The sequence below is a fragment of the Cinclus cinclus genome, chromosome 1 (assembly GCF_963662255.1).
Source record: "Cinclus cinclus chromosome 1, bCinCin1.1, whole genome shotgun sequence".
Taxonomy (NCBI): Eukaryota; Metazoa; Chordata; class Aves; order Passeriformes; family Cinclidae; genus Cinclus; species Cinclus cinclus.
The window spans coordinates 7,291,383-7,315,017 of NC_085046.1; the positions used below are offsets into that span (position 1 = coordinate 7,291,383).

The following is a 23,635-nucleotide window of genomic DNA, read 5'->3' on the forward strand; positions in this document are numbered from 1 at the left end:
AAGGTTTTAGAATATAGTAATACAGATAAAACAAGATGGGGGGTTTAAGGAGGAAGTTTCCTTCTTTTTCACCTTCTTCATGGATCTACGTGGTATTTTGTAATTGGATAGAAAATTCCACGTTGGGGGCCACTGGTGGTTGGCTATATAAAAGTAAAAATAATTTAGGTGTCTCTTCTTAATTGGACAGTTTTTCCTTAAAAGGCCTTGTAGAGAGAGAGATAGAAGCCATTTTTTAGCTTGTTAGCTTGAAGTGCTGTAGAATTCACTGTAATACAGATAAGAATTTAAAAACATCTGAGTCCAAACTAGAAACACCATCTCGCACGTTTAATCCCGACCCTGGCAGAAAGAAGATAAAATGTGATACCCATCCCACGGCAATCCCCCAGCCCTGGATTTGGTTTGGTGTTTCTGTTGCAGAGATGGAACACCTGGCAGCCAGATCGTCACGGAGAGGTTCGAGGTGACGTGGGAGAGCGTCATGGTCAGCTCCCACAACGCCATCGTGCTCAAGTTCGACGGCCGCGGCAGCGGCTTCCAGGGTGCCAAGTTACTGCACGAGGTCAAGAGGAGGCTGGGCCTTTTGGAAGAGAAGGATCAGCTGGAAGCTGTCCGGTGAATGGCACTGTTATTGAAGGAATTAATTCATTACGATGATTAACCCAAGACTCATTAGTCTAGGTTGATTTAATGGTGTGTAGGGTAGAGCAAGGAGAGGGGAGGGACAATGGAGCTGTACAATTGCAACTGCATGTGAGAGGGAGCTCATGTCAACCAGAGCAGAGGGAGAAAAACAAGCCTTAAACAGAGCTAAATTAGAGCATGCTTATCTATATCACATGTTCAAAGCCTATTTATTTTTAGCTCTGTACAGTCATACAGCTACAAACAAGCAAGTTTAAATATCTGTTCCTACATTAATCTTTTGCTTGCCTGGTAGTTGGAAAAAAATCCATCTTTAAATCCTTAAACTTTTTAAACAGAATAACCAGGGCAAAACCCTAAATGTCCAGTCCTGTCATATTGTTAGATTTATTCTGCACATAATCACGTTAAAACCACTATCAGCGTACTGCAATAGCTGTGCAATAGCTTTTTATGGCTTCCAGAGGTAGTGCAGGTTATTTGTTGCCATTGCTTGGTCAAATCCAGCATATGAGGTTGCAAGATTAAATCGGACAGATCCATGTGAAAGCAGCTTGGACCAGTGTGATTTAGATTGTCTGTGTCAAGGAGAAAGGGCTCTAAACTCAAAAAGGGCAAGTTTAGATTAGATATTGGGAAGAAATTCTTAACTGTGAAGGTGTGAGAACTGAAACAGGTTGCTCAGAGAAGCTGTGGATGCCCCATCCCTGGCAGTGTCCAGGGCCAGGTTGGATGGGTGTTAGAGCAGCCTGGGACAGTGGAAAGTGTCACTGCCCATGACAGAGAGGTTAGAACTGGGTGATCTTTAAGGTCCGTTTCAACTCAAGTTTAATTTGAAGCTGATGAAAATCACACTGGTTTTGCTATTGAAGGGAAAAATATTTTTAACTCATGCTTTTCCTCTCTCATGTTCTAGGACAATGCTGCAGGAGCATTTCATTGATAAAACAAGAGTTGGTGTGTTTGGGAAGGTAATGCTTTGCCGTTGCTCCTCTGTGCTGTCCCAGCCGGCTGATAAGGCTAAGCAGCTGTGCTAAATCCTGATTTATTGAATATGTCAGTGATGGCTTCTTTATCATTATTTATTTTTGGGATAGACTGTACTTTGCTCAGTGATGTTAAAGGTGTAAGCTTTCATTTCACCAATGTATTAAAAAATGACTTTTTTTAAATTAACTTCCAAGTGCAAAAAGTGACTGTTGCTCAGAAAATATCATCAGATTTTTCATTATTTTCTCCCATTGCAAACTTTCATTTCATTTTCACATTGTCTCCTAAAGCCTATGGGAACATGGATACATCTAATTCATGTGGACAACACCCCTGTGGGTTTCTGAGGCTGATTTGCCGTGTGTGGCTAGCTGGGAAACAACCACTGCAAAGTACACAGAGTTTGAGATGAGAGTGGGACTGCAAGTAGAAATTGTTTGCTGTGGGAGACAAAGGCTTGGAGTGGGTGTGAAGAGATCTGCACGTACAGCAGCATCTCTGCAGGGAATTGTTAACAGCAGACACTGCAGAAATTGTGATGCTCATTTCAAGTAGAGAAAGTCTGGGGTAAACATTTTGGAGAGGTAGCATCTCTGGTTAGAGCTATAGATATACAGGGAGCTGAAAAGTCCATACAACTGTCCTGCCTTCAGGAGGGTGCCAGCCAAGTGACCAGGGAGATGTCCCTTGTTTCGTGTTTTCCCAGGGCAAGGTGTCAAATGCCCTGCAATGGCCAAGCATTTGCTGCAAGGTCTCAGCTGCCCTGTTTCTGCACCCAAAAGCAGCAGGAGCACTGACACCCCTGTTCCCTTTCTGTTCCAGGACTATGGTGGTTACCTGAGCACTTACATGCTTCCAGCTGGTGAAGACAACCAGGTGTTCACCTGTGGAGCTGCTCTTTCCCCAGTGACAGACTTCAGACTATATGGTAAACCCCATTCCCAGCCCACAGACCCTCCTGCTGACCACAAATGATGTTTCCTCCCTATCCTTTCCCACTTGCCATCTTTCTTTCCCAAGATCTTGCCTGGTTTGTAGTCTGTGTCTTTTTAAGTCTAGCCATAAGCCCTTTTTCCCCACTAAAGCAACTTAGCTGGCACCAGTGGGACCAGCCATGGTAGTCAGAGTAATCAAATCATTTTATTACTCCTTTTAATTGCAGGGGAATTGTCTTCAAACCTCTCCAACCTTTGCTACCAACCACCCCCACTGCCCTGAACGTGCTTCCTTCCTGCCTGAAGCACCCATCCATGCAAGCTGTGGTCCAGTCTGCCTGGCCCATCCTGCCTCTGGCACTGCACTGCCCTGCACATGCTGGTCCTTTCCCTCAGGGACAGCAGTTCCCTTTGCACTTAGTGCCAGTGAAAATCAGGGGACTGCCAGGGAAGTCAGTGGTGTTCAGCCAGACTTCAGGAGCTGCACAGCTATCCCTGAGACCTGAGGGAACTCGTTGCTGATGGAGAAGGCCGCAGGTGAAAGGAGAAAGGGACACAGCATGATAGAGCTCTTCTATCTCAGTTGTATTAAAAAAGAAAAAAAAAAAAAAAAGGTTTTTCTGTGACTTATTTAGAGACCAGAAGTACATGGTGATGATGACAGACTGTGGTATCCCACATATCCTTAGTGCATTTTCAAAAAACTTTAGAAATGCATTCCCTGTAATTAAGACCATGTTAGAAAATAAGGTGGTTTTTTAGCATTTGCAATACTTGACTCAGAAGCACCAGTGTATTAATGACTGAAAGTAATATTTTCATTTTTTTCTTCAAGCTTCAGCCTTTTCTGAAAGATACTTGGGCTTGCACGGGGTTGATAACAGAGCATATGAGGTAACTGCATGGACCCTGCATTTCCCGGATAAAATGTGAACAAAACCCTCCCTCCGTGTGTTCTACTTTGGAGAGGAAGCAAGGTTATGAAAGAGGGACTCACTAGTGAAGCTCTGGAGGTGTCCTTCAGCCTGCTTACTGCTTTTCTTGTCTTAATAGTAATCATGGATAAAGTTTTTATTGATTGGACCTTGTGTCTGCCTCTCTAAATTGGGTAAATTCAGTTTCAGAGACTGAAAGAGCTGAGTGACAGATGTGCCCAAGAGGACACGGTGTCATGAACTCCTTGAAAGCTCTTGCCCATGGTCTTGCCACTTTGATTCTCTCTGAGATAAACAAACGCAAGTGAAACTCGACTTGACTTTCTCAGACTTTGTGATATTTCAGATAAGCAGAACTCTGAGCCAGAACTGAGCAGGACATGGAAAAGGAAACACAGCACCAGTTAAGGCAGACATTGTTTAATACATATGATGGGATCAGTCGGATCCTGTGCTGAAATTTTTTGGAGGCAAAAGCTGATAAATAGTCACACACAAAAAAAATTGTTGTAAAGAAAATCTAGTTCAGCTTCTAAGCCTTGTCTACAGCCAGAAAGCATGAAGGCAGCAAAGATCGGGCACTGGTCTCACAGAGAAAGTAGGTACCATCCTGTGCCCTCACAAGGGAAAGTTTATCCTGGTTACCTAAACTCTGAGTTCATTATCTCTCAAGTTTTGCACTCATAATCTCTACATTAGTGCAAAAGCTTTTTGTTCTTTAAGAAATTGTTTGTATTTATAATGTGCACCTAAGAGACAGATGGAGCAAAGGTGTTCCCAGCCATGGACACTTGAATTTCGTATCAGAACATCCCCCAAGATGTCAAAACTCATTGAGGTTGGCTTTCAAACCACACCAAAGTCCCTCCAGATCCATGAAGTGTTCTTAGGCATAGGCAGCTGGGCACACTTTTCATCGGTGTTTTTTATTCACTTTGATATTTTCCATGTATTCTACAGTTCAGGCTTTTACTGAACATTACCAGAACACAGGAGGGTCTCTGACATGTTCCTGCTGCTGGCACTGCCCTGCCAGCACAGGGTAGGGGTCTGTTTTACCTCTAGATTTATATAAGTAGCCAGGAGAATATGCTGGTGCTGGTGACTGCTTGTTATCCTGGTGATAAAGTATTAAATGGAAATAAGCACTTCTATTGCCTCAATATAAATTGCTAATTTCTAGCAAGTTTTTTAATCTTATTGCAACCTTTACCTTCACAGATCAGCAAATTATCACACAGAGTCTCATTACTAAAGGAACAGACATTTTTGATCATTCATGCTACTGCTGATGGTAAGTTAGCCCATCATCTGAGCTCATTATGTTTGTGATAGCTTTGATTTTTTCTAATTAAATTTGTCTCTTTAATGATTGCAATCTGTTTTTACAGAAAAAATCCATTTTCAGCATACTACGGACCTTATCACACACCTAATTAGAGCAAAGGCTAATTACAGCTTGCAGGTACAGTATATGTTTCTTTTTTTTTTTCCCTGTTTAAACAGTTATTTCCCTATTTGAACTCAAACTGCTGTTATGAAGCAAGGTTTGCAAAAACCACTTGCAAACTCAGTCTGGCAGTAGAAGTGGCACCAGCATATAACATGTTTCTATTAGTCCCATGCTTATGTGACATCAGTGTTTTGGTCTGGACATTTGTAGAACAATAATTGAATTGCAGTAAATTAGGTTGTGCGAGACATATCTCTAAGGAATTTATGCCTGTTGACTTTCTTTGGGAGCAACAGAACAAATTCAGGATGAATTTCGGGGAAACAGGTTCTAAATTAAATCATCCAGAAAAGTTATGAAGATATGTGTCACTTCAATCTGACATCCCACTGTGAATGGCACAGTTCCACTTTCCACCAAATTGTCTCTCTGTTTTGCTGAATGGTCCATATCTAAGCCATTAAATCTTTCAAAATGAACCCACCCTATCATCCCTGTCTAGACAACCCATTATGATCCTCTAGCAATTCTTCAAGTTACCTGCTCCATTTAAATGAAAAGTTGGGGTTAAACTATTTCATTTCTGGCTTCACAGTTTGTTTGTTTTTTTTGTTTTTTTTTGTTTGTTTGTTTTTCAATTTAATTACTTCTCCAGCAATATTTTTTTTTTTTTTTACTTAATGACATTTTTTCTTTAAAACCCTCATTTTATTCAGTATAACCTGATGCCATTTCTCTCCAAAACTGTGCTTTTTTTTTGGTTTCCACAAGGAAAGTGTGGGCTGGCTCTTCTTAGACTGAACCTGTTCATAATGGAATTAAATGGAAAATCCTCTGCCCCAAGAAAGTTCCTTGTGAAGGAAGTGCAAGTCTGCACTCAGAGCCCTGTGGTGCCCAAATTACCCTGGACCTCAGGAGCATCCACGGGAAGCCCTGTGATGCTGAGGAGATGCAGTGGGTTTGCAGCTCAAGCTGCAGGTGTGGGTGTTCAGTCCTGAGACTTTAAGCTCTGAAAGGTGTGTATTTACCTGTTTGTTTTTTTTTTTTTTTTGCAGATCTACCCTGATCAAAGCCATTACTTCAGCAATGCAGCATTTGAGCAGCACTTGTACCAGTCCATTGTCAACTTCTTTGTGGAGTGTTTCCAGGTTCCAGACAAACTCCCACTAGCCCCACTGAAAGAGGAGGAGGAGGATGATTAACACTACTTGTCCGTGCTAAGCACAAGGCAGATCTCTCTGACAATATGCAATTGGATCATTTTCCTGAAGAAAGAGATGTTGCTAGCATGTATTTAAAAAAAAAGAAAAAAAACAAAACAAACAACAAAAACTGAAAGCAGCTCCTCTGCTTTACTTGACAGCAACTCCTTCCTAAATGGAAGAACATTAAGCATGGTGAACTCAGCAGAAACTGCTGTCTGAAATAAACCCATCACAACCAACATCTTATTTTTCTTTGTTTTTTTTTGTTTGTTTGTTTGTTTGTTTGCCACAAAATGACTTCTAGAGTGAAAATGGTAAGATGTTGAACTTGAAGGAGCACGCCAAGAAACCACTTTGAGGACTGGAAGATTTAATGTCTCTTTGCAGTCAAGCAGTCTAGCAGTAGCAGTGAAATCCATCATCCACATTAAGGTTACTATAGTTAGCATCACACTGTGTCAGAAAAAAAAAATCTAATCTAATACATGGAGAAGATTACAGCACAATTATTTTAAAAGATACAGATTCATACACTTGCCTGCTCTCTTCCATATTCAGGAGGTTTGTCATTGCTGAAGGATACACAAATCCAATTGTATGAAATATCACTATAGTTACACCAATCTTTACCTTCATGCAATTATTTTGTTAATTCTGTATGGCTGTTATTTCTGTTGTTCATTGGGTCTCATGCTTACCTTATTAGCTTCTCAGCTTGTTCTGGATGGGGAAAAAACATGAAACAAATTAAGCAACTCACCTTAGACTTCAGGGGTCTAATGAGGCAACGGGACTTGAGCTACCCAGATATTAAAAAAAAAATCTATTGGAATAAAGCAAAGAAAACCTTGCTTTTGAGTTCCCAAAATGGCTCTTGCCAGCATGATTGAGCGTTTTCTTTGGCAGCCTTGAAAAATATGCACATAAACAAGCTAAATCAGTTTATATTGAAATATTTTTTTATTGTGATGTAGAAAAATATGCGACAGTCATGATTATTCTTTCTTTAGTGTTGGAACAAATGGTTGGTAACCTGCTAGGGAACAGCTAGGTGAGGCTGTGGTGCAGGAATTGTACCAAACACCTCACAGATCATCCTATAAAGCCATTTAAACAGAGACAATGTGCAGAGATTTATTGCACATGCTGTCTGTGGCTTAGTTTTATTCCAGGTCAGTGATTAGCATATTCCAAACACATTTAATTATCTCTTCTGTTTACACTAGTTTTGACACCCATAAAAGGAAAAAATAAGGAGGATTTTTTGCTTTAAATGGCCTAGCTGCTAATTTTAAGAGTGGAAAGCAACTTTTAAAACTTCTTGTGAAAACATCCAGCTCTCAGAAAGGAATCCAACCTCCATCCACTTCCACGTTGTGCGTCATGAGAATTTTGACAGTGTCGCTCCTTGTAAAATATTCTGACCAAATGTACAGCCAGTATTAATACTGTATATTTCATTTTGTTGTATATAAAGGAATGTAAGTCAGCTCTTTGTCAGATCCCCAATCCAATATTAGTCTTGTGTTCGACATGCATGCGGTAACACTTCTTTGCTGATCAGGACTCCTTAGAAGCACTAGCTTGGAAATATAACAATTAATGTAATTTCTTTACTTGTTTTAACAGCTTGAATGTCAATGCCAGTTCCTACTTTTTACATAGTACTGTGGGTAAACTCACATCCTGACAGCAATGATGATGTTTCCATTGTAGTCTTTAGTGTGTCTTTTTTCTTACCTTTATTTTAGGCTTTGAATGTTGGTTGTACTTTGACCATCATGAAAAAATATATTGATAAACCACAGAAATTACCTAGTTTGGTTGGGATTATCTCCTTTAATTTACAGTGCATCGACATTGTGTGAACAAGAACTACAGTGTAAATCCGCTTTATCTGGCAAAATGCCAAATAGACCATGAGAATGCTGCGTGTCCAGATTTTGCTACGCTGAACAGGCTCAAGAGCCTGAAATGAACTGAGAAATGTAAAAATCTGCTCTGTCCACAATCTTTTGTAGAAAGAACTTTAGGATGTGGCATGGTAGTGTTTGTTCATTCATGGAATAAAACATTATTTTACCACCCTGGTTGTTATTTTGTGTTGCTATTAAATAAGCATCAAGTTGCTGGAAGTGCTGTTTCTGGTTGAATTGAGGCCAAGCTGGCACATGCTGACTTGCTGCACATCATCAGTGCCAGGGTGTTGTCCCATCAGCTGACACCCACCAGACCAAACCAGATTTGGAGGAAGAGAAATTTAATATTTCAAAGCAAAAGCAAGAAATGATTGAGGACACGTACTCCAATCTTTGTTTCCAGCAGATCAGGAAACAAGAAAATGGAGCACTGGGACAGGGAAGGGCAGATTGCAACAGTACAAAATAGCTTTGCCGTTATTTTGTTTAATTATCTAAATCCAACTAGCATTTTTTCATTGTCCAAACAAATCAAGCTTATACTCTCAGCTCACTGACATATCTGGATGCCATAATGTTCAACTGTGGCATCCCAAAGAGGAAGAGAACTAATGAGCAGTGCCTACTAATTCAGAAGGAAACTGCAGAGGGGAAAATGAAGCCTTGCTGGTAGCTAATTAACAAAGCCAGGCAGCCAGCCATGTTTGTAATTGTCTATGGGTTCAGGCATAGAGCTCGTGAACCCATCCAAGCTCTGCTTAGGAACTCAAGCCAAATAAATGCTTCTTCTTTGAAGGGTGGGGAGGAAAAAAATTAATGAGCAGGAAAGTATACGTGGGATGTTCCCACGGGAAGACCAGCGGAGTCTGCTGTTTGCAATGGGGAGAAATGGCATTCAGTGGGGGAGGCTGAAGGTACAAGGCCAGTGCTGGTACCTGGGACGTGCTCATTTGCTCTCATGCCCACGTTGTCCCAGACTACACTCGGGCTGGCAGTGACCAGGCTCAGGATGTTTTACCTTTGTGTGTTGGGTCTCAAGGCACATCTGCCCTGCAGTACCTCCTGGGGCTGGCACAGAGCTGCCAGACCTGCCTGACTGGGGCTGAGCTGAGGACAATTTTCGTCCTTGACCTGAGTAAATACTGGCTGGCTCCCTGCGGTGCTCATTCCTCTCTGGACTTCTTCCCTGCTTTCCACAAGTAAATGAAGAGTAAATGGCAGAAATTAAAAAGGTACCATAAAAAGCTCAAGATCTCAGTTGCCAATTCTTTAATCACGTTGCCTTACTGAGCCCAGTGTTTGGTTATTTTTATTCTGCTCTCTAAAGTAAAGCTCCCAGCTGGAGGCTCAGAGTGGAGCTTAGGGCACTTGCTAAGATCTGCCTCCTCTTCATCTTTCCATCCTCTCCCCATTCTACATGGTTACAGGCTGAAAGCAAACCCAGCACCCCTTTGGAAACTAGGAAGAGACAAATATAAAACCAGCATGGTAAGCCCCCTCAATAAGCCATAACCAAAATAAATTCTTTATTCTAATAGCTAACTCATGATGATTTTTTTTCCTTTTGCTTTGAGACATTCATGAAAAGTCTCAGATTAAATGATGCTACATTTTGCCTCCTCACTGGAAGAACAGCTTTAATCAAGATGTCCATTTCCATGACTGAGAGAAAAGAAGAGTAAAAAGCAAATACAGATGGAACAAGGCCCCAGGAAAGCACAAAAGTAAACCAAGTTCCAGAATTCCTGTGGAAGATTCCCTCCGGACTGTTGTTTTTTTGTTTTGTTTTTTTTTCCCCCTTCCTTCACTTTAAATCTACCTTTTGGGTGATTTTAAAGCAAGAAACAACTCTCTGAGCTGATGTGAATGCTCTTATCCTTGCTGGGAAAGGAATCCTTACAGTGTCTTTGCAACAGCTGATGTCAATGTCCTGAACTGCAGTTTGTGCTGAGCAGTTCCAGTAACTCAAACTGACATGTAATTTCCAGTGAGCATTTGGAACCTGCCTGTGGAAGATCCCAAGCACCTGCTCCCACCACCTTGTTTGGGAGCTTAGTGAGGCTTAGTCTTTTACCCGAAAAAACAAAGCCAGAGCAAGGCATGAACAAGGCAAATCCTCTGCTCCACATTCTGCTCTGAAACAGTGCAGGAAAAGAGTGCAGAGTCTGGAGCCCGGATTGTGGCTGTGACAGTTCCTGGTTGACTTTTCCTTGTAAATTCCCATTTGAATGTGCAGAAAGCAGAGAATTGAGGAGGTTTCTTTGCCTGTACTCAGTTCCTTCATCAGAGCAATTCTGCCATCACATGAACCATGGCACACATGAGGAAACGTGGCCATCACAGGAGTCCGGCATGTGATGCCAGAAGTTTGTCATCTATTAAAAAGTGCTGCAGGGCAAGGGGGAAATAAGCCCAGAGGTGAGATAGCCCATCCTGAGGCACAGTCCCTCCTCTACCATGGTTAGGGCCATGCCCACGAGAAACAGAGAGACTCTCCAGACGTTTCCAGCCTGTGCATTAAGGCAGGTGCCAAAAGGTAGATGAGAAAAGCAAGACTAACACAGTAAGCATAAATTCCTAGCTCTCAAGCCTCTGTGGGAAATCTGTAGGAGTCTAGAAATCAGTGTGAGCTGAAGACAGCTGAAATCTGTCTCCCAGCTCTTCCTTGGAGCTGCTCATCACAGCCAGCACCCTCGGAGCTGCCAGGAGCAAGAAGAATATGCACCCATGACAATGTTGAGAGTGCTGGGGGGAAACAGATATGAGGACATTCTCACCCAAAAGTCACCAATTGCCTGCAATTTTATCCTGCATCTTGTGCTCATGGAAGTTAATGGTCACTGAGGAAATTAGCGTGGCATGTGATCAGTAAGCACACATGTGCTGAAAGGTGTGCTGGAAGACAGAGAGGGGATGGTGTCATGACAGCAGCAGAAATCACTGCTGCAGGACTATCAGTACCAGAGCTGGTGATAAGGTTTTTGTCAGATGATGATGATGATGGAGGTGTTGTAAGGGACAGGAGCAGACAATGTCCCAGCTCTCAGTGGGAAAAAAAAAAAATAAAAAATCCAGAGCTATGGAATCAGTTTTAATCCTTATTATCTCTGCACAGTGGGCTGCAGTTCTTCTTGAAGGGGCATTTTTTGAAAGTAGATGCCCCAGAAACATTACATTCAAACTTCATGACTCTGTGATCCAGTAGACTTCTGTTTTCGCTGTGATGATTCTGATAATTACATCATTTACAAGGAAATTGAGATAGAAGAAACTTTTTTCACTTGTCTGTAGAGACAGGCTGCAAACATTTTGACTGCAACACTCGACAGCAGTCACAAACTCAGCCCAAACTTCCTTTAAAATACCTGCAACTCTGTCTCAACCAATAACAATTGAAAAAGTACAGTCTTTACCTACATCAGGATGGGAACTATCCATCATCCCATCCTTCAACATCTTCAGAAAAGGAGGCAAAGAAGAGGAATTAATCCCCAGTTCATTCAATGCAAAGACTTCCCCTATCTGCAGTAGCCCTGGGTTACCTCTTCTGGGAACTCCTGCAGAAATATGTTTTTAGGAAAAAGCTACAGAGCCACAGTTTTTTCAGGACAGATGTCAGCCAGTTTTGTGGAGGGGTGTAGCAAAATGCAGATGTCTACATGGAACATGTCTGCAGCTGAGACAGACATTCTAAACTTTATAATTTTTATTCGGACTAATAGGCACTTTATGGCACAATTTCATAGAATCATGGTTTGAACAGTGTCCTAGGGTGACTTTATGATGCTTCTGCCCCCACATCTGTTCTGTTTATTCTGAATTAAGCTCTGCACCTTTAAGACTGGTTCTAAGAGTGAAGGGGAGAGCAGAAGTGTGCAGTTTGTTTTCAGAAACTGCCCTTGCTCCCCAGCATCCTTCCCACAAACTGTGTTGTCTGCAACACGGACAGCAGGAGAGACCTCTCCTTTGCTTTTTGGTTTTGTTTTTTTGGTTTTTTTTTTTTTTTAACTAGCTGAGGCAGAGAAGTTCCCTGGACTGTGACTTTTCTTTTTCTTGGAATTGTTGAGCCCTGCTCTGGACTGAAAACCTAGAAGAACACCTGGAGCTCACACCTGTGGCCCACCAGGGCTGGAATGCAGAATTTCCCAGCCCAGGAGGGACTGAGAACAGACTGAGTGAGCTGAGCTGCATCCCACAACAAGGACTTTATCAGTTTGCCATCTCTTCAGAACAGCAAGAGCATTTATTGCTTACTGTTATGCAATTTTTATGCTTGTGTATACTCTTCTTGTTTAATAAACAGATTTCTTCCATTTTTGTCCAAAAAAATCTTTTCCCAAACCAGTTGGGGGAGGGATGACATGAATCTGCTTTCTAGAGGGACCCCTTTGGAAATTTCCTCCCAAATTTGCCCTAAACCAGGACAGGTTGTAAGGGGCCTTAAAGATCACCTAGTTCCAACACCCATTCCAACCCAAATTTATCCATCCAGCTCTCTATGCCCACTTGGTGAGGGCACACCCTGGGGGCTGCATGGACCAGGTGGATCTGGGTGAGCAGACCAGCTGCAGATATCTCTTTCCAACCCAGAAAACAGGGACAGAAAACAGAGAAAGTATTGAATTTCTAAAGGAATTACTCCTAACCCCTCAGTTTTCTACCAGGTTGCTGAGTGCAGCTACAAGCAGAGCACAGGCACTTGCTATTATATATTTATTACACTTTCCAGCACTGGGAAGCTTTAGAGTGGTAGGATGCCATCTGCTGCTCCAAAGGGTTACTTGCTCCCTCCTTATCCCTTCCCAGCAGGCAGTTCCCACTGATGGGGAGAAATCTGGAATATAATCAGAGCATTTATGAAGTGAAAATTTTTTCTTCCGTAAAAAAATACATTTTCAGGTAATAGAAAATGGACTGAAGAGTTTAATCTCACAAGAGCTGGCTCAGTTATGAAGAAAAGTTTGTGCAATGAACGAGGCATCCTAGAGAAGACACAATATTTACCCACAGGCCAGCTTGCCAAGAAGATTGGATTTTGTATGATTTCCAGTTTGATGCCAAGAATTGCTGCTAATTCTGCCAGCACCCATCCCCATTTCCACAGAAACAATCACCTCCGCATCTGTGAGCCGATGCCATGGCCTGTGACCCTGAGATATGGTCCCAGCAAGTCTTTCTAAAGCCTGTAGAGTGAAGAACAAATTAAAACACCCCATCAGCTCTCAGGGACTGGAACTTAAACCTGCGAGCAAGCTCTATTAAGTCCGGCAATAGACACCAGTCATACTCAGCCACACAATGGAAGTAAAAGGGGATGAATAGCACTCCATCAGCTACGGCACTCCAGAAGTAATAAGCATCATGCTGGGCTCACTGCACTGACTAATCCATAATTTATTTGGCTTCATAAATATCAAAACATACCACAGCTGTTAGTACTTCAGTGCAAACCCTGCAAATATTGCTTCAATTATTCAAGAGCTCATCGCAGGAGCCAGTTGACTGCTCCGAAGGTGCAATTATAGAAGGTATCTATTGCTTGGGAGTTTCAGCAGAGCAGTTGCCACCCAGGCCCCTGAGGCAGGTGGTACAGGGAGTGCTGGGAGCACCAACAATAAGGGGACAAAATTGCTTTTCCCTCAAAAATAGCCTAAAGCCTTGAGCCCCACACAGGAAGGGACGCAGGCGCTGGTGGCAGCACTCAGAGGGGTTGTGTGTGGTCCCTGAGAGCCTTCAGAGATGTGTCTGCTTCAGCAGCCCCTCTGAGGGGCTGCCCAAATGATCATTAAATCAACAATCCCAAAGCTTGCCCTCCTAAATTTATCCTTCATGGAGGACAAAACCCTCCATGCAGACAGACCCAGACTTGCTTTAATGATCAAGTCCAGCAGACCAAGTCACATCTCCACCAAGGAACCTCCCCCCACCTGAAGCCACCCTAGGCTTTTCCTCCTGAAGAAATCTCCCTCTCCCAATGGTATTAGAGTGCCAGGGACAAGACCAGCTGCTGGTTGTTTTGAGGTCAGGGTTACAGTGACCAGATGGGACAACAGCATCAGCTCCCACACACACCATCCTTGTCCATGCTTCCCCCTCCACTGGGGTTCATACATCAAACCCCCTCTGTTTAAAGCCAGGTTTCCAGGTTGGATCATGTCCAAGCTGCTACCTGTGTTTTGTGGACCAATATATTCCTCCACTGAAAAGAAAAAATAAAATATCAGTTTAATTTTTATTTCTTTCCTGCTCCTTCATTCTGCAAAAAATGGGGAAAGGGAAGTCCACGGGGCCAGCAGCCATCAGGGGCTCAGCCAGCACAGAGCAGGACGCAGCCTGGATGCATACATGGGTTTGGGATCCCCACATCCTTCATGAAACAACACAAAAGATATTATCTGGATTTGATACTAGATATCCTGGCCAATGCCTGCAATACCTTCAGCTATGCAAGCAGGACAAAGTCAAAATGCAAGTGTGACTGGACTTACAACATATCCCATTTGAGGATACGAATCCGGGCTTCTCAAATAAACTCAAATTTAATTTTATGTCCAGGTACTAGAGACCTGCTGATCCAATTTGGTCCACCACTTCGATCCAGAACTGGGAAGCTGTCTTCCTGCATGTCCAAAGTTTTTTAAAGGGGTTGTTTTTCTGATATTTAATGGGACCAAATCAAAATTCTGATGTTTCAACATGGCCAGAGCTGTCAAAAAGCCACTCAGGACTCCAAAGTCCAACCTTTTTTTTTTTTTCTTTTGAACGGACAACTTCCTGGTCCCATGACTTTTTCAAAACAACAACTACAGAAAAACCCTCCTTTGAATTCAAAATTTCTATTAAAGGGTTTGCTGGAGGACAGCAGGACCTTTTCCTGCAGTGAGGGGAAAGGCAGCACAGCAGGGAAGGGCTCCTGCAAGTGAACAGCATGAAATTTTCATGCAAATTTCCCACCAGGGCCTCTGGAATAAAGCTCCAGATTTCCCTGCCCTTAATGAATAAATCACTCAGCTCATTAGTGGAGTCTCTGGCAAGAGGGCAGCAAGCATCACCTTTGTTGCTGAGTTGACCAAAGGACTGACATGACCAGGGACAAATATTGCTCTTAAACTGGTCCTGATGAAGCCATGAAAACCGTGTTAGCTCATAATCTCACACACAGAGAAGCAATGTGCAGATAATTGAGATGTAAGTGCTGCTCAGGCACCAACTTCAGAGATGTTTTTTTCCTCCCTCAGTAGCAAACAAGCCATTTTGAAAGCAGTGAAGCTCTTTAATATATGTCTTTTGCATAGTAGTAGAAACAAAGGGGCTCTGAAAAGGGTCCCTATATAGAAATATACATATACATATATATGTGTGTGTGTGTGTGTGTGTGTCAGCTGCTGGGGCGGATGTGCTGCAAGAGAGGTGTTTTGGTCAGAGTCCTGTGCACAGATGTGTCCTGGGTGGTTGTGCAAGGTCAGTAGCTCAAGCATTTCTCATAAAACACATCCCAAGAATGCCACACAGCCCAGTCCTGCAGGAGCCTGTCTGAGCTGGGGCCATGCTTCAGGAAGCTCCACAAACAGGGCCAGTGATGCTGCACAGAGCAAGAGTGCATCACTGAAAGGGAAGTTCTGCCATCCCCTCTGATGCTCATTAGTGGTACCCAACGGGGTACCCAGTAACACCCAGCTCTGCCTTCTCCCTCCTTCCTCTTTAATAAAGTAAAAAATAAACTTTCTGGAGCTCACCCACATTGCAGAGCATCTGGGTGTTTTATCCTCCTAATCAGGCAATTTGGATGTGGCAGCAACATTTCCAGCTCCAAATCCAGCCTTGGCTCCACACATGTCAATTGAGCTCAGTTCTTGCTTGGGGCTGCTAAGTGAGGGAAGAGCAGCATCAGGCTCAAGAGCAGAGCTCTGATGTTCCTGGATGTGAATGTGCCCGGCTCTCCTGAGGAGTGGGAAGATGTATGGAGTGTCCAAGAAACCATCCAGAATACTCCCAGGCAAAAAGGAAGTGTCAGTGTTGAAGCAAAAGTCTTCTTGTGCAGCCTTCCCCTCCCCACACACCCCAGGGAAAGGCAGGTCAGCACTCCAGCATTTCATTTGCACAGGACACCAGTCTGCTTTAAGGCATGGGTAATGCCAGGGAAATCCCTGCTGGAATTTCAAATCCTCCAAATGAAGCCCATTGTCACTCAGAAGACAGCTTTAAATTTTCTCCTGTTTTGTACACTGAGCACTCCCAGGCTAAAAGGCCTCAAGGCTTGGTGTCCACAGAAGCCACTAGGCTGAGTCTTGTATTTGTGCTGTAGGCTATTTAACTTACCAGGAATAATGATCTTGGAAAACATGGAAAAACAAGCCTGCCTGCCTGTGTCTCTGTCCTTGCTCACACTTCCATGACATTCACTGGCACCTGCCACACTGTCTCTGCCACACACCTTAAACCCCACAAATTTGAGCCAGAGCTTCTCAGCACCTTCTTTACTGCACAAGCTTGGTAAATCCAATGCATATCCATGGTGTAAACTGCTGTTGAGGAAAATGTAACTGTGGATAGCCTGCTACAAGAAATACAGCCTGGCACTTCCCAGGCTTTCAGTCAGTACATGAACACATGGCAGCAGCCTGCTTTTTAATCTTCATCATTTTCTCACTCTGCAGAGTGGTAGAAACCAACACCTTTCTGTGCACACCTGTGACAGCCTTAACTTCAACAGGGTGTAGAGGGAAAGAGGCTGATCCCTGGCTGCTGGACTGTGCTTGTTTCACAGTTCAGCTTCTGTGGATATCTGGGGATGTGTCCTGTGGTGGGACAAGCCTTGTTCAGCATTCCCAGTCCCACGGCACTGCTGCAGTTGGTGCTGCTAATGCCCTGCTTTCCAACATCTCCCAAAAACACTTTCTTCAAGACAGGAACATCAGGAGGTAGCAAAAAATCCCTAAAATATTACAGATTCAGGCACTGTTACTGCTTTTGCAGAAGCACCACATTAACTTATCTCATCATGCTGTGGTGCAGAAGCTCATGACTCAGACACTGGAAAAAGTTAAGTCATATGAGTACCATTTCTCAAATAGCTGATGGAGCCCTCAGAAGCTGCTGAAGAGGAACACGGGATATTTAGATGGACATTAAGTTTATTAAAAAGACAGGGTAGATGTCAGCTCTGCCTGCTTTCCCGTTGTTTCACCCCTGGAATTATTTTCTCCAGAACCTTAAACCCTGAGAAGCCACAAACTGTAGAACCCCAAAACATTGCACAGGGAGATCTGGATCTGCCAGGGAAAAAAAGGAATGCTGAAGTTGTCTCCTGGATTTGCACTTTCCCTTCTCTGCACTTCCATCAGCCTGCAGAGGTAGCACACAGAGATGTGGCCCATGAGGTCTTGGGGACATCTGCATGAGGACAGAAATCAAATCCAGCTCCATTTGCAGTGGGAGATGGTGTTCTGGCTTCTGGCCATCCTCTTCATTCAGCAAAACAACTTCACCTTGGTTTCCATGAGAGGAATTGAATAAGATGTTCATCCAGAAGCTAAAGAACATTTTACAGCTGTGAATCACAATTGTGTGAGACAGATAATTAGGCAATTAGAACAATTAGGTGTTAAAAAGATGCTATGTCTAGAAATGAGGGTGAAGAGCAAGGAAAGACAGGAAAATTCTTACTGGAAGTTTTTCAAATGGCACTGATGCAGAAATACTGGAGAGAAGAGAAGAAGGCAGAGAGCAAAGTAAGTTGTCTTGGGCAGGGCATACAAAAATTAATGTTTGTCCCAGTGAATTCATGGAATTTCTGAGATGCTTGTATTTCCTTATCAGAATCAACAATCAAAAATCTACAGAGAACACCAATTATGGATTATTTGGGTTTTGGAGCCATTAAAACTTTTTCTACCTTTCCATTTTGATACTGTGGTAAGCCAGGCACACCACCTGGAGAACAGTCCTGCCTCCAGGCATCTCCCTGGAGAGCCACCTTTCCTATCAGGCTGAGCCAGCCTGCTCTTCTTCTGGCATTACAATTTGCTTTGTCTGCCTGGGACTTTTTGAGTCTCTCATGCCTTACACAGGGCTGACCAGAACGTGGTCTTGACAGAAATGGGTAAAACTGATGGCAGATTCATTTCAGGTCTTTGCTTTTTCCAGGCTTTTTTTCAGTTTGGTCAACTTGTTGAGGATCTTCAAGGTGAACCTTGGCCTGGAACAGAGCTCAGAGCCCTGGCTGTCCCCACCTCTGGACACTGTTTGTGTGGCTGTGGCTGTGCTGGTGGAGGCTTCAGAGAGGCCCCTCTGGAAACAAGAAAAAAATCCCTTCTTCCTTAGGGAGAAGTCAACACCTTGGGTGCTCCAGGCAAGAGAAAGCACATTCATTAATTCAAGAATTCATGAACATTAACACAGCAAACCCCACATAGCTTTTCCCCTGTGTTGCCAGGAGCTGCTCTGCTCATCACAAGGAGCAGATCTGGACCAGGGTGGAGAAGGGACAATTGCTCTCCAGGCTGGGACTTTGACAGGTGCTCAAAGATTGCCTCATTTCTCTGCTTGGGAAAAGGGTTTGTCTGACTTGCTATCTGAAAAGCTCAAAAAAAATAAATGCAGCAAAAAAGTTGGGCATGGTTTTTTGGACTGTTATTCAGGTAACCAGGTGAAGCTTATAGATTGCTCCTGAATTGTTGGGGTTCCATCACCACTTTCTGGCTTGTCCAGGGACTGCTGTCCACAGATATGGAGAACAGTGCTGATTCTTCTTGTCAAAGCCCACCTTGTAAAGCCACTTTGGCACAGGTGGAGTTTCCTCCCTTCTTGTAGCAGCAGCACAGGAAAGCTCAAATTTCTGATTTGTGACACCCGAGGGATTTTTTTCAGCATTTATTCCTGCCTCACACAGGGCTCTCCAGCCTCCCACCACCCAGCACAGAATCTGGGCACCCCTCACCCTGCACCACACCCCCACTGTGCCTGCTGAGGCTGTCACCCACCCTGCCTCCCCAGCCTCAGCCACCTCTGCCCTCTGCCCCTCACTTGTTGAACCACCCAGCTCTGTGTACTGCTCTCAGTGGAAGGCAAAAAAAGCACAAGTTTCAGGCAAAAGGCATTTTCTGGATTTCACTAGCTGTGTTTTGCCCTGACGTTTGGGAAGGGGCTGGGTGCAGCACATCCTTGCTGAGGTGCAAGGTGCCATGACATTTTTCTGTCCTGCCATCACACCATCCTATGTGCTCAGCTGAAACAATCCCTTCTTAACCTGGCAGGCAGCTGGAAAACCATGATAAAAATTTTATTCCCACTTCCTACACATGCCAGCAGGGCAAAGGGTACACATAGGGTGACTCCTGCTCATCTCTGCCCCTGTGCCTGACTCAAAGCCCTTCCTGTGGCTGGCATCGTTCTATATTTTACCCACCCTCTCTTGCATTTGTTTTATATTTCACCTTCAATCTCTTCCATTTATCCCAGCCAAAAATCACCTTTAGCTCTGACTTCCAAACATTCCTCAATGCCTTTTTGTCAGTACTTGCTTGCCAGCATTTCAGGGCTACAGCATCTTCTCAGGCACATCTGTTCACCCCTTTCTCTGTCTCACATGATCCTGTCCAAATCTCAGCACACAGGATTAGGCACACACCCCTATTCAACACATGCCCTTTGGCTGTGTTTGCTGTGCATGACTGCCAGCTATGTCCAAGTTTTTTTGGGGGGGTTGTTGCCACAATCAGGTTTCACAATGAAACTACATTTTCTCACAAACCCAGTGACACTCCTCTTTAAATGGATGAGGTACCTGTGCTTTTAAACACTAAAACACAACTTTATTTAAAGGAAGCATGTATTGACACTTTAAAAAAAATAGGTGGATTAAATATCAAACTTATTGAAGCAAATGGGAGTTCTGTCCCTGATGTCAGCCGAGCTGGGGTCACACCCAGAATCTGAGTGAGCACAGATGAGCAGATAATAGAAATGAGCCAGCTCTGAAAGATGGATCTGCAATCTCAGGCTGAACTCCCCTGCCCCACATGAGTGTTACAGCATTGCTCTACCTCTAATTGCTGTAGGAATTTCCATCCTCTTGCATTTTCTGCTATTCCATCACTGGAAGAAGGAATACACTTCTGATACAAATGACAGGGGGAAAAAAATAAACCAAAAGCAAAGCACCAAAACCCATAGGTATTATCCTGCCTTATGCACTTATGAAATGAGAAGGTTATTACCACAGAGAGAAATTAAGCTACAATGCTGATGCTCTGTCTCACTGAGGGTTTACAGAGTGGTAATTAAGAGAAGCACTTTCTGCGTACGAGAGCTCTTCTGCTGCAGAGGAAAAAAAACATTTCTGCTGGTTTTAATCAGGCATTGATGGATGGTGTTAATCAGCTAGGATAACGTGTCAGTATCTCCCTTGTTTCTCTGCAGAGCTCCTGGAGCTGCTGGATAACCCCAGCACACTCCATTCCTGGCTGGACCACAGCCCACAGCGCTGGGGAAGCACGCAGAGGCTGGATCTATTAGGACAAGGAAAACACCAACCCTGCTGTTTGTTTGTTTCAACGTTTCCAGCATGGTTTTGGAACACCTGAAGCTTCACAGACACCAAAATCCCTGTGCCTGTGTGAATGAAAAACCCCTTCCCCAGGTTGGGCTGCTCCTGCCCATGGATTGAGTTCCAGAGCCAGTGACACAAGATGGACACATCTCTGTGTCAGAGGTGGACTTCATGGGAGCGCCTCTTTCCCAGATGGTCCTCACTAACCTCCATGAGCACCTGGTTTGGGAGGCTGAAGGAGGATATCGTGAGACCTGTGAGGTCTCTTTGCACACACATCCCACAGCACTGGGAGCTCTCATCCCTGGGAGGCTGGGGAATCTTCCCTGGGCAGGGAAGAACAGCATGGCAAGGCTAAAGCCCCCTGCACTATGTTCAAAGTCAGAAATACCAGTTACACTAAGTTGAGCCGACCTGGGAAGTTTGGGGGAGCAAGTTACTCACCACATGTCCTGGTTTACAATACAAGATCTATATTCTATTACCATCTGAGAAGGGTGATCATCCTTATCTCTGTGGGAAATGTCTTCTGTTAATGGGCCATTGAGTCCTACTGTAGAACTGATAAGATTACATCATCCCATTGGGAGATGCTCCAGCCAGGAGGACGAGCCAAGCCTTTCCTACCTAGATAAAAACTGAGGTTTAGAACACCAAAGGCAACCTTTTTCCACTGGATTCCAGAGGAAGAACCAGGCTTTTTCCACATCATTGCTGGACCTTTCGGAGGAAAACTGCACTTTCTACAATACCACTGCTTCAACTGAACCACATCTGTAATCCAGGAGGACTGTAGCCATCATTTAATCGGACTGCACTAACACCCTGACTGACAGGGTATCAGGTTGTATTCTGACTCTGTCAGTGGTTTTATTTTTTGGTTATTGCATGTATTTTGTTTTTTTTTTCCTTTTTTCTCTTCCCTATTAAAAATTGTATTACTGACTTGACGTCTCACTGGTTTTGCTTTTCAAACCAATATACCACAAAACAGCAGGACCATGTTCAAAACAGTCTCCAGTGCTACACCCATGATGGGCACCAGGGCTCAACCCAAAACCTGTTCAAGGTCATTGAATCCTTCAGAGCTTTCCATCTGTTTGGCAGCCTTTGAGATGAGGTGAAAAAACAAAAGTGCAGCAGGCACGTCAATGTGTTGATAGGAATGATCTCCACCGTGCTGGAGAGCAAGTGGTGAGAGAGGGGAGAGAACAGTAAAAATGCAGGAGCCTGAAACCCACACCCAATGTTGCTCCTCTCTTTATCCACTGTTCTTTCCAGGTCTGAGGGGTTTTGATCCAAGGGAACCTGTGAAGATGTGCAGGCTATGAGAGGAAGCTGAGCCTCTCTCCTCAGAAAATGCTTCTTTTGAATCTTCTCCTTCTGGAAAAGTTGGAAACAATTCTTCATGTCCTCCAGCTTGCCCAAAATCAGCAGGGGACTTTCTCCAGCATCTGTCTCCCTGGAACATCACCGATCGCATTCATTTTATTTTCAAACACATCTTTAAAGTGCACAGAGAGAGAACAGCCCCTGGATGTGCCTCAGCAGAGGGTCAAGCTGTCTGCCAGAGGCAAAGCATTGGGCTTGGTGCCAGTGGGTGCAAACATTCATGCCTGTGGTCCTGCTCAGTCCTGCAGCTGCCAAAGCTCAGAGCCACAGCTGGCGGGGAGCAAAAGAGGATAAAATTGCATTTCTTTGAGTGAGAAAGAGCCTTCCAAGGACACTTCCAAGGCTGTTATTTTGAAGAGCAGAGCAGGAAAAGCCATGGGGGTCTTGCTTTAGTGTGCTGCTCATCTCCAAAGGCACTTTCTGAAGGAAAATAAAGGACCACTGGGAAGCACAGGTAGGGCAGCCCTGCTCCAGGTGAGCACCATGAGCATCTCTGTGCTGTCTCCCTGTGCAAGACAAGGTCTTGATCTTGAGATAAGGGAGTGCATAAATGCCTGGACAGTTTGTAGAGCAGTCCATGAGCCTGTTCCTGCAGAGACATTGCCCAGCTGGAACCCCATGGAGGAACTATGGCAATTTCAGAAGCAAGGATTGGAGGCAAGACCCTGGTACTGAGCCCACTGTGGGATTCCTGTCCCACTGTAGTAAGGGGAAGATGATGGACAGAGACATCCCCTAAATCTTTCTGAACAGAAAAAGGTCCCTCCAGCAGGTGGCTACAACCATGGCCTCGTCAGCATTGTGACTGTTGCTGGGACTGGAAAAATGCAGATAAACAGCAGAGGTGGTGTCTCAGAGGGGATGGATTTGTGACTTCTTGGTTAAACTTTCTAAACAGAAGTCAAGCAGAGACACAAGGGTAAGGAAAAATGACAGTTTTATGCAGGTTGGGTTTTGATTGGTCTAGACCTGCCTTTGATGGGTTGGCTTCCAGTTATCATGAAGAAAAAGGAAAAAAAGAAGTTTAATAAACCCCATTGTGGTTTTGGCTTTTAATCAGGTCTTAGTGCAGCCATGGGCCACACCTTCATCATGTTGGCTTTACAAACCCACAAGGACTTGCAGATGGCTTCTCCCACTGGGCCTCAGGCAGCAGAGGCTGCAGCTCCTGTCTTATTCCCCAGGAGATCACCCAAAGCCCTGGGACAGAGAAGGCTGATGATAAAAACATCCACAAGGGCTTTCTGTCCAGCCTCTGTTGTGTGCTGGGGGTGACAAAGGAGCCAACAGTGTCCCCAGCCTGCAGCTGCACAGCAAAATGCAGCTTTTTGGAGAGGAGCTGAACTGTCAGCACCAAGAGGAAGCACTGCACATCTCCTTCCCAGGGATAAGGATGAGAGGAAGAGGGACTCACATCTCCCAGATTTTCAACCACCTGCTGTAAATTGCTCCAATGCTAAAGCTACAGAGACTACAACCTTGGAACATGGGCATAACTGAGAACAGCCTTTGCTGTAAAGTGTAAACAAACAAACAAAAAAAAAAACCTTCAAAAAAGCAACAGCAAACAAGTCCAAGGTTACTGGCCTATACATGTGATTTGAAGGC

The 23,635-nt window shown here is 44.0% G+C and overlaps 1 protein-coding gene across 1 annotated transcript in view; it reads left to right on the forward strand.

The window, feature by feature from the left end:
• Positions 1-6,407, forward strand: part of DPP6 (dipeptidyl peptidase like 6) — a 391,697-nt gene extending 385,290 nt beyond the window's left edge. The window contains exons 20-26 of the mRNA XM_062506397.1: positions 424-618; positions 1,565-1,619; positions 2,461-2,566; positions 3,409-3,467; positions 4,730-4,802; positions 4,900-4,973; positions 6,017-6,407. Of these exons, the coding sequence (XP_062362381.1) occupies positions 424-618; positions 1,565-1,619; positions 2,461-2,566; positions 3,409-3,467; positions 4,730-4,802; positions 4,900-4,973; positions 6,017-6,163 (709 nt within the window). The 3' untranslated portion in view covers positions 6,164-6,407. The remainder of the gene's footprint in view (positions 1-423; positions 619-1,564; positions 1,620-2,460; positions 2,567-3,408; positions 3,468-4,729; positions 4,803-4,899; positions 4,974-6,016) is intronic.
• The last annotated feature ends 17,228 nt before the right edge of the window (positions 6,408-23,635 follow it).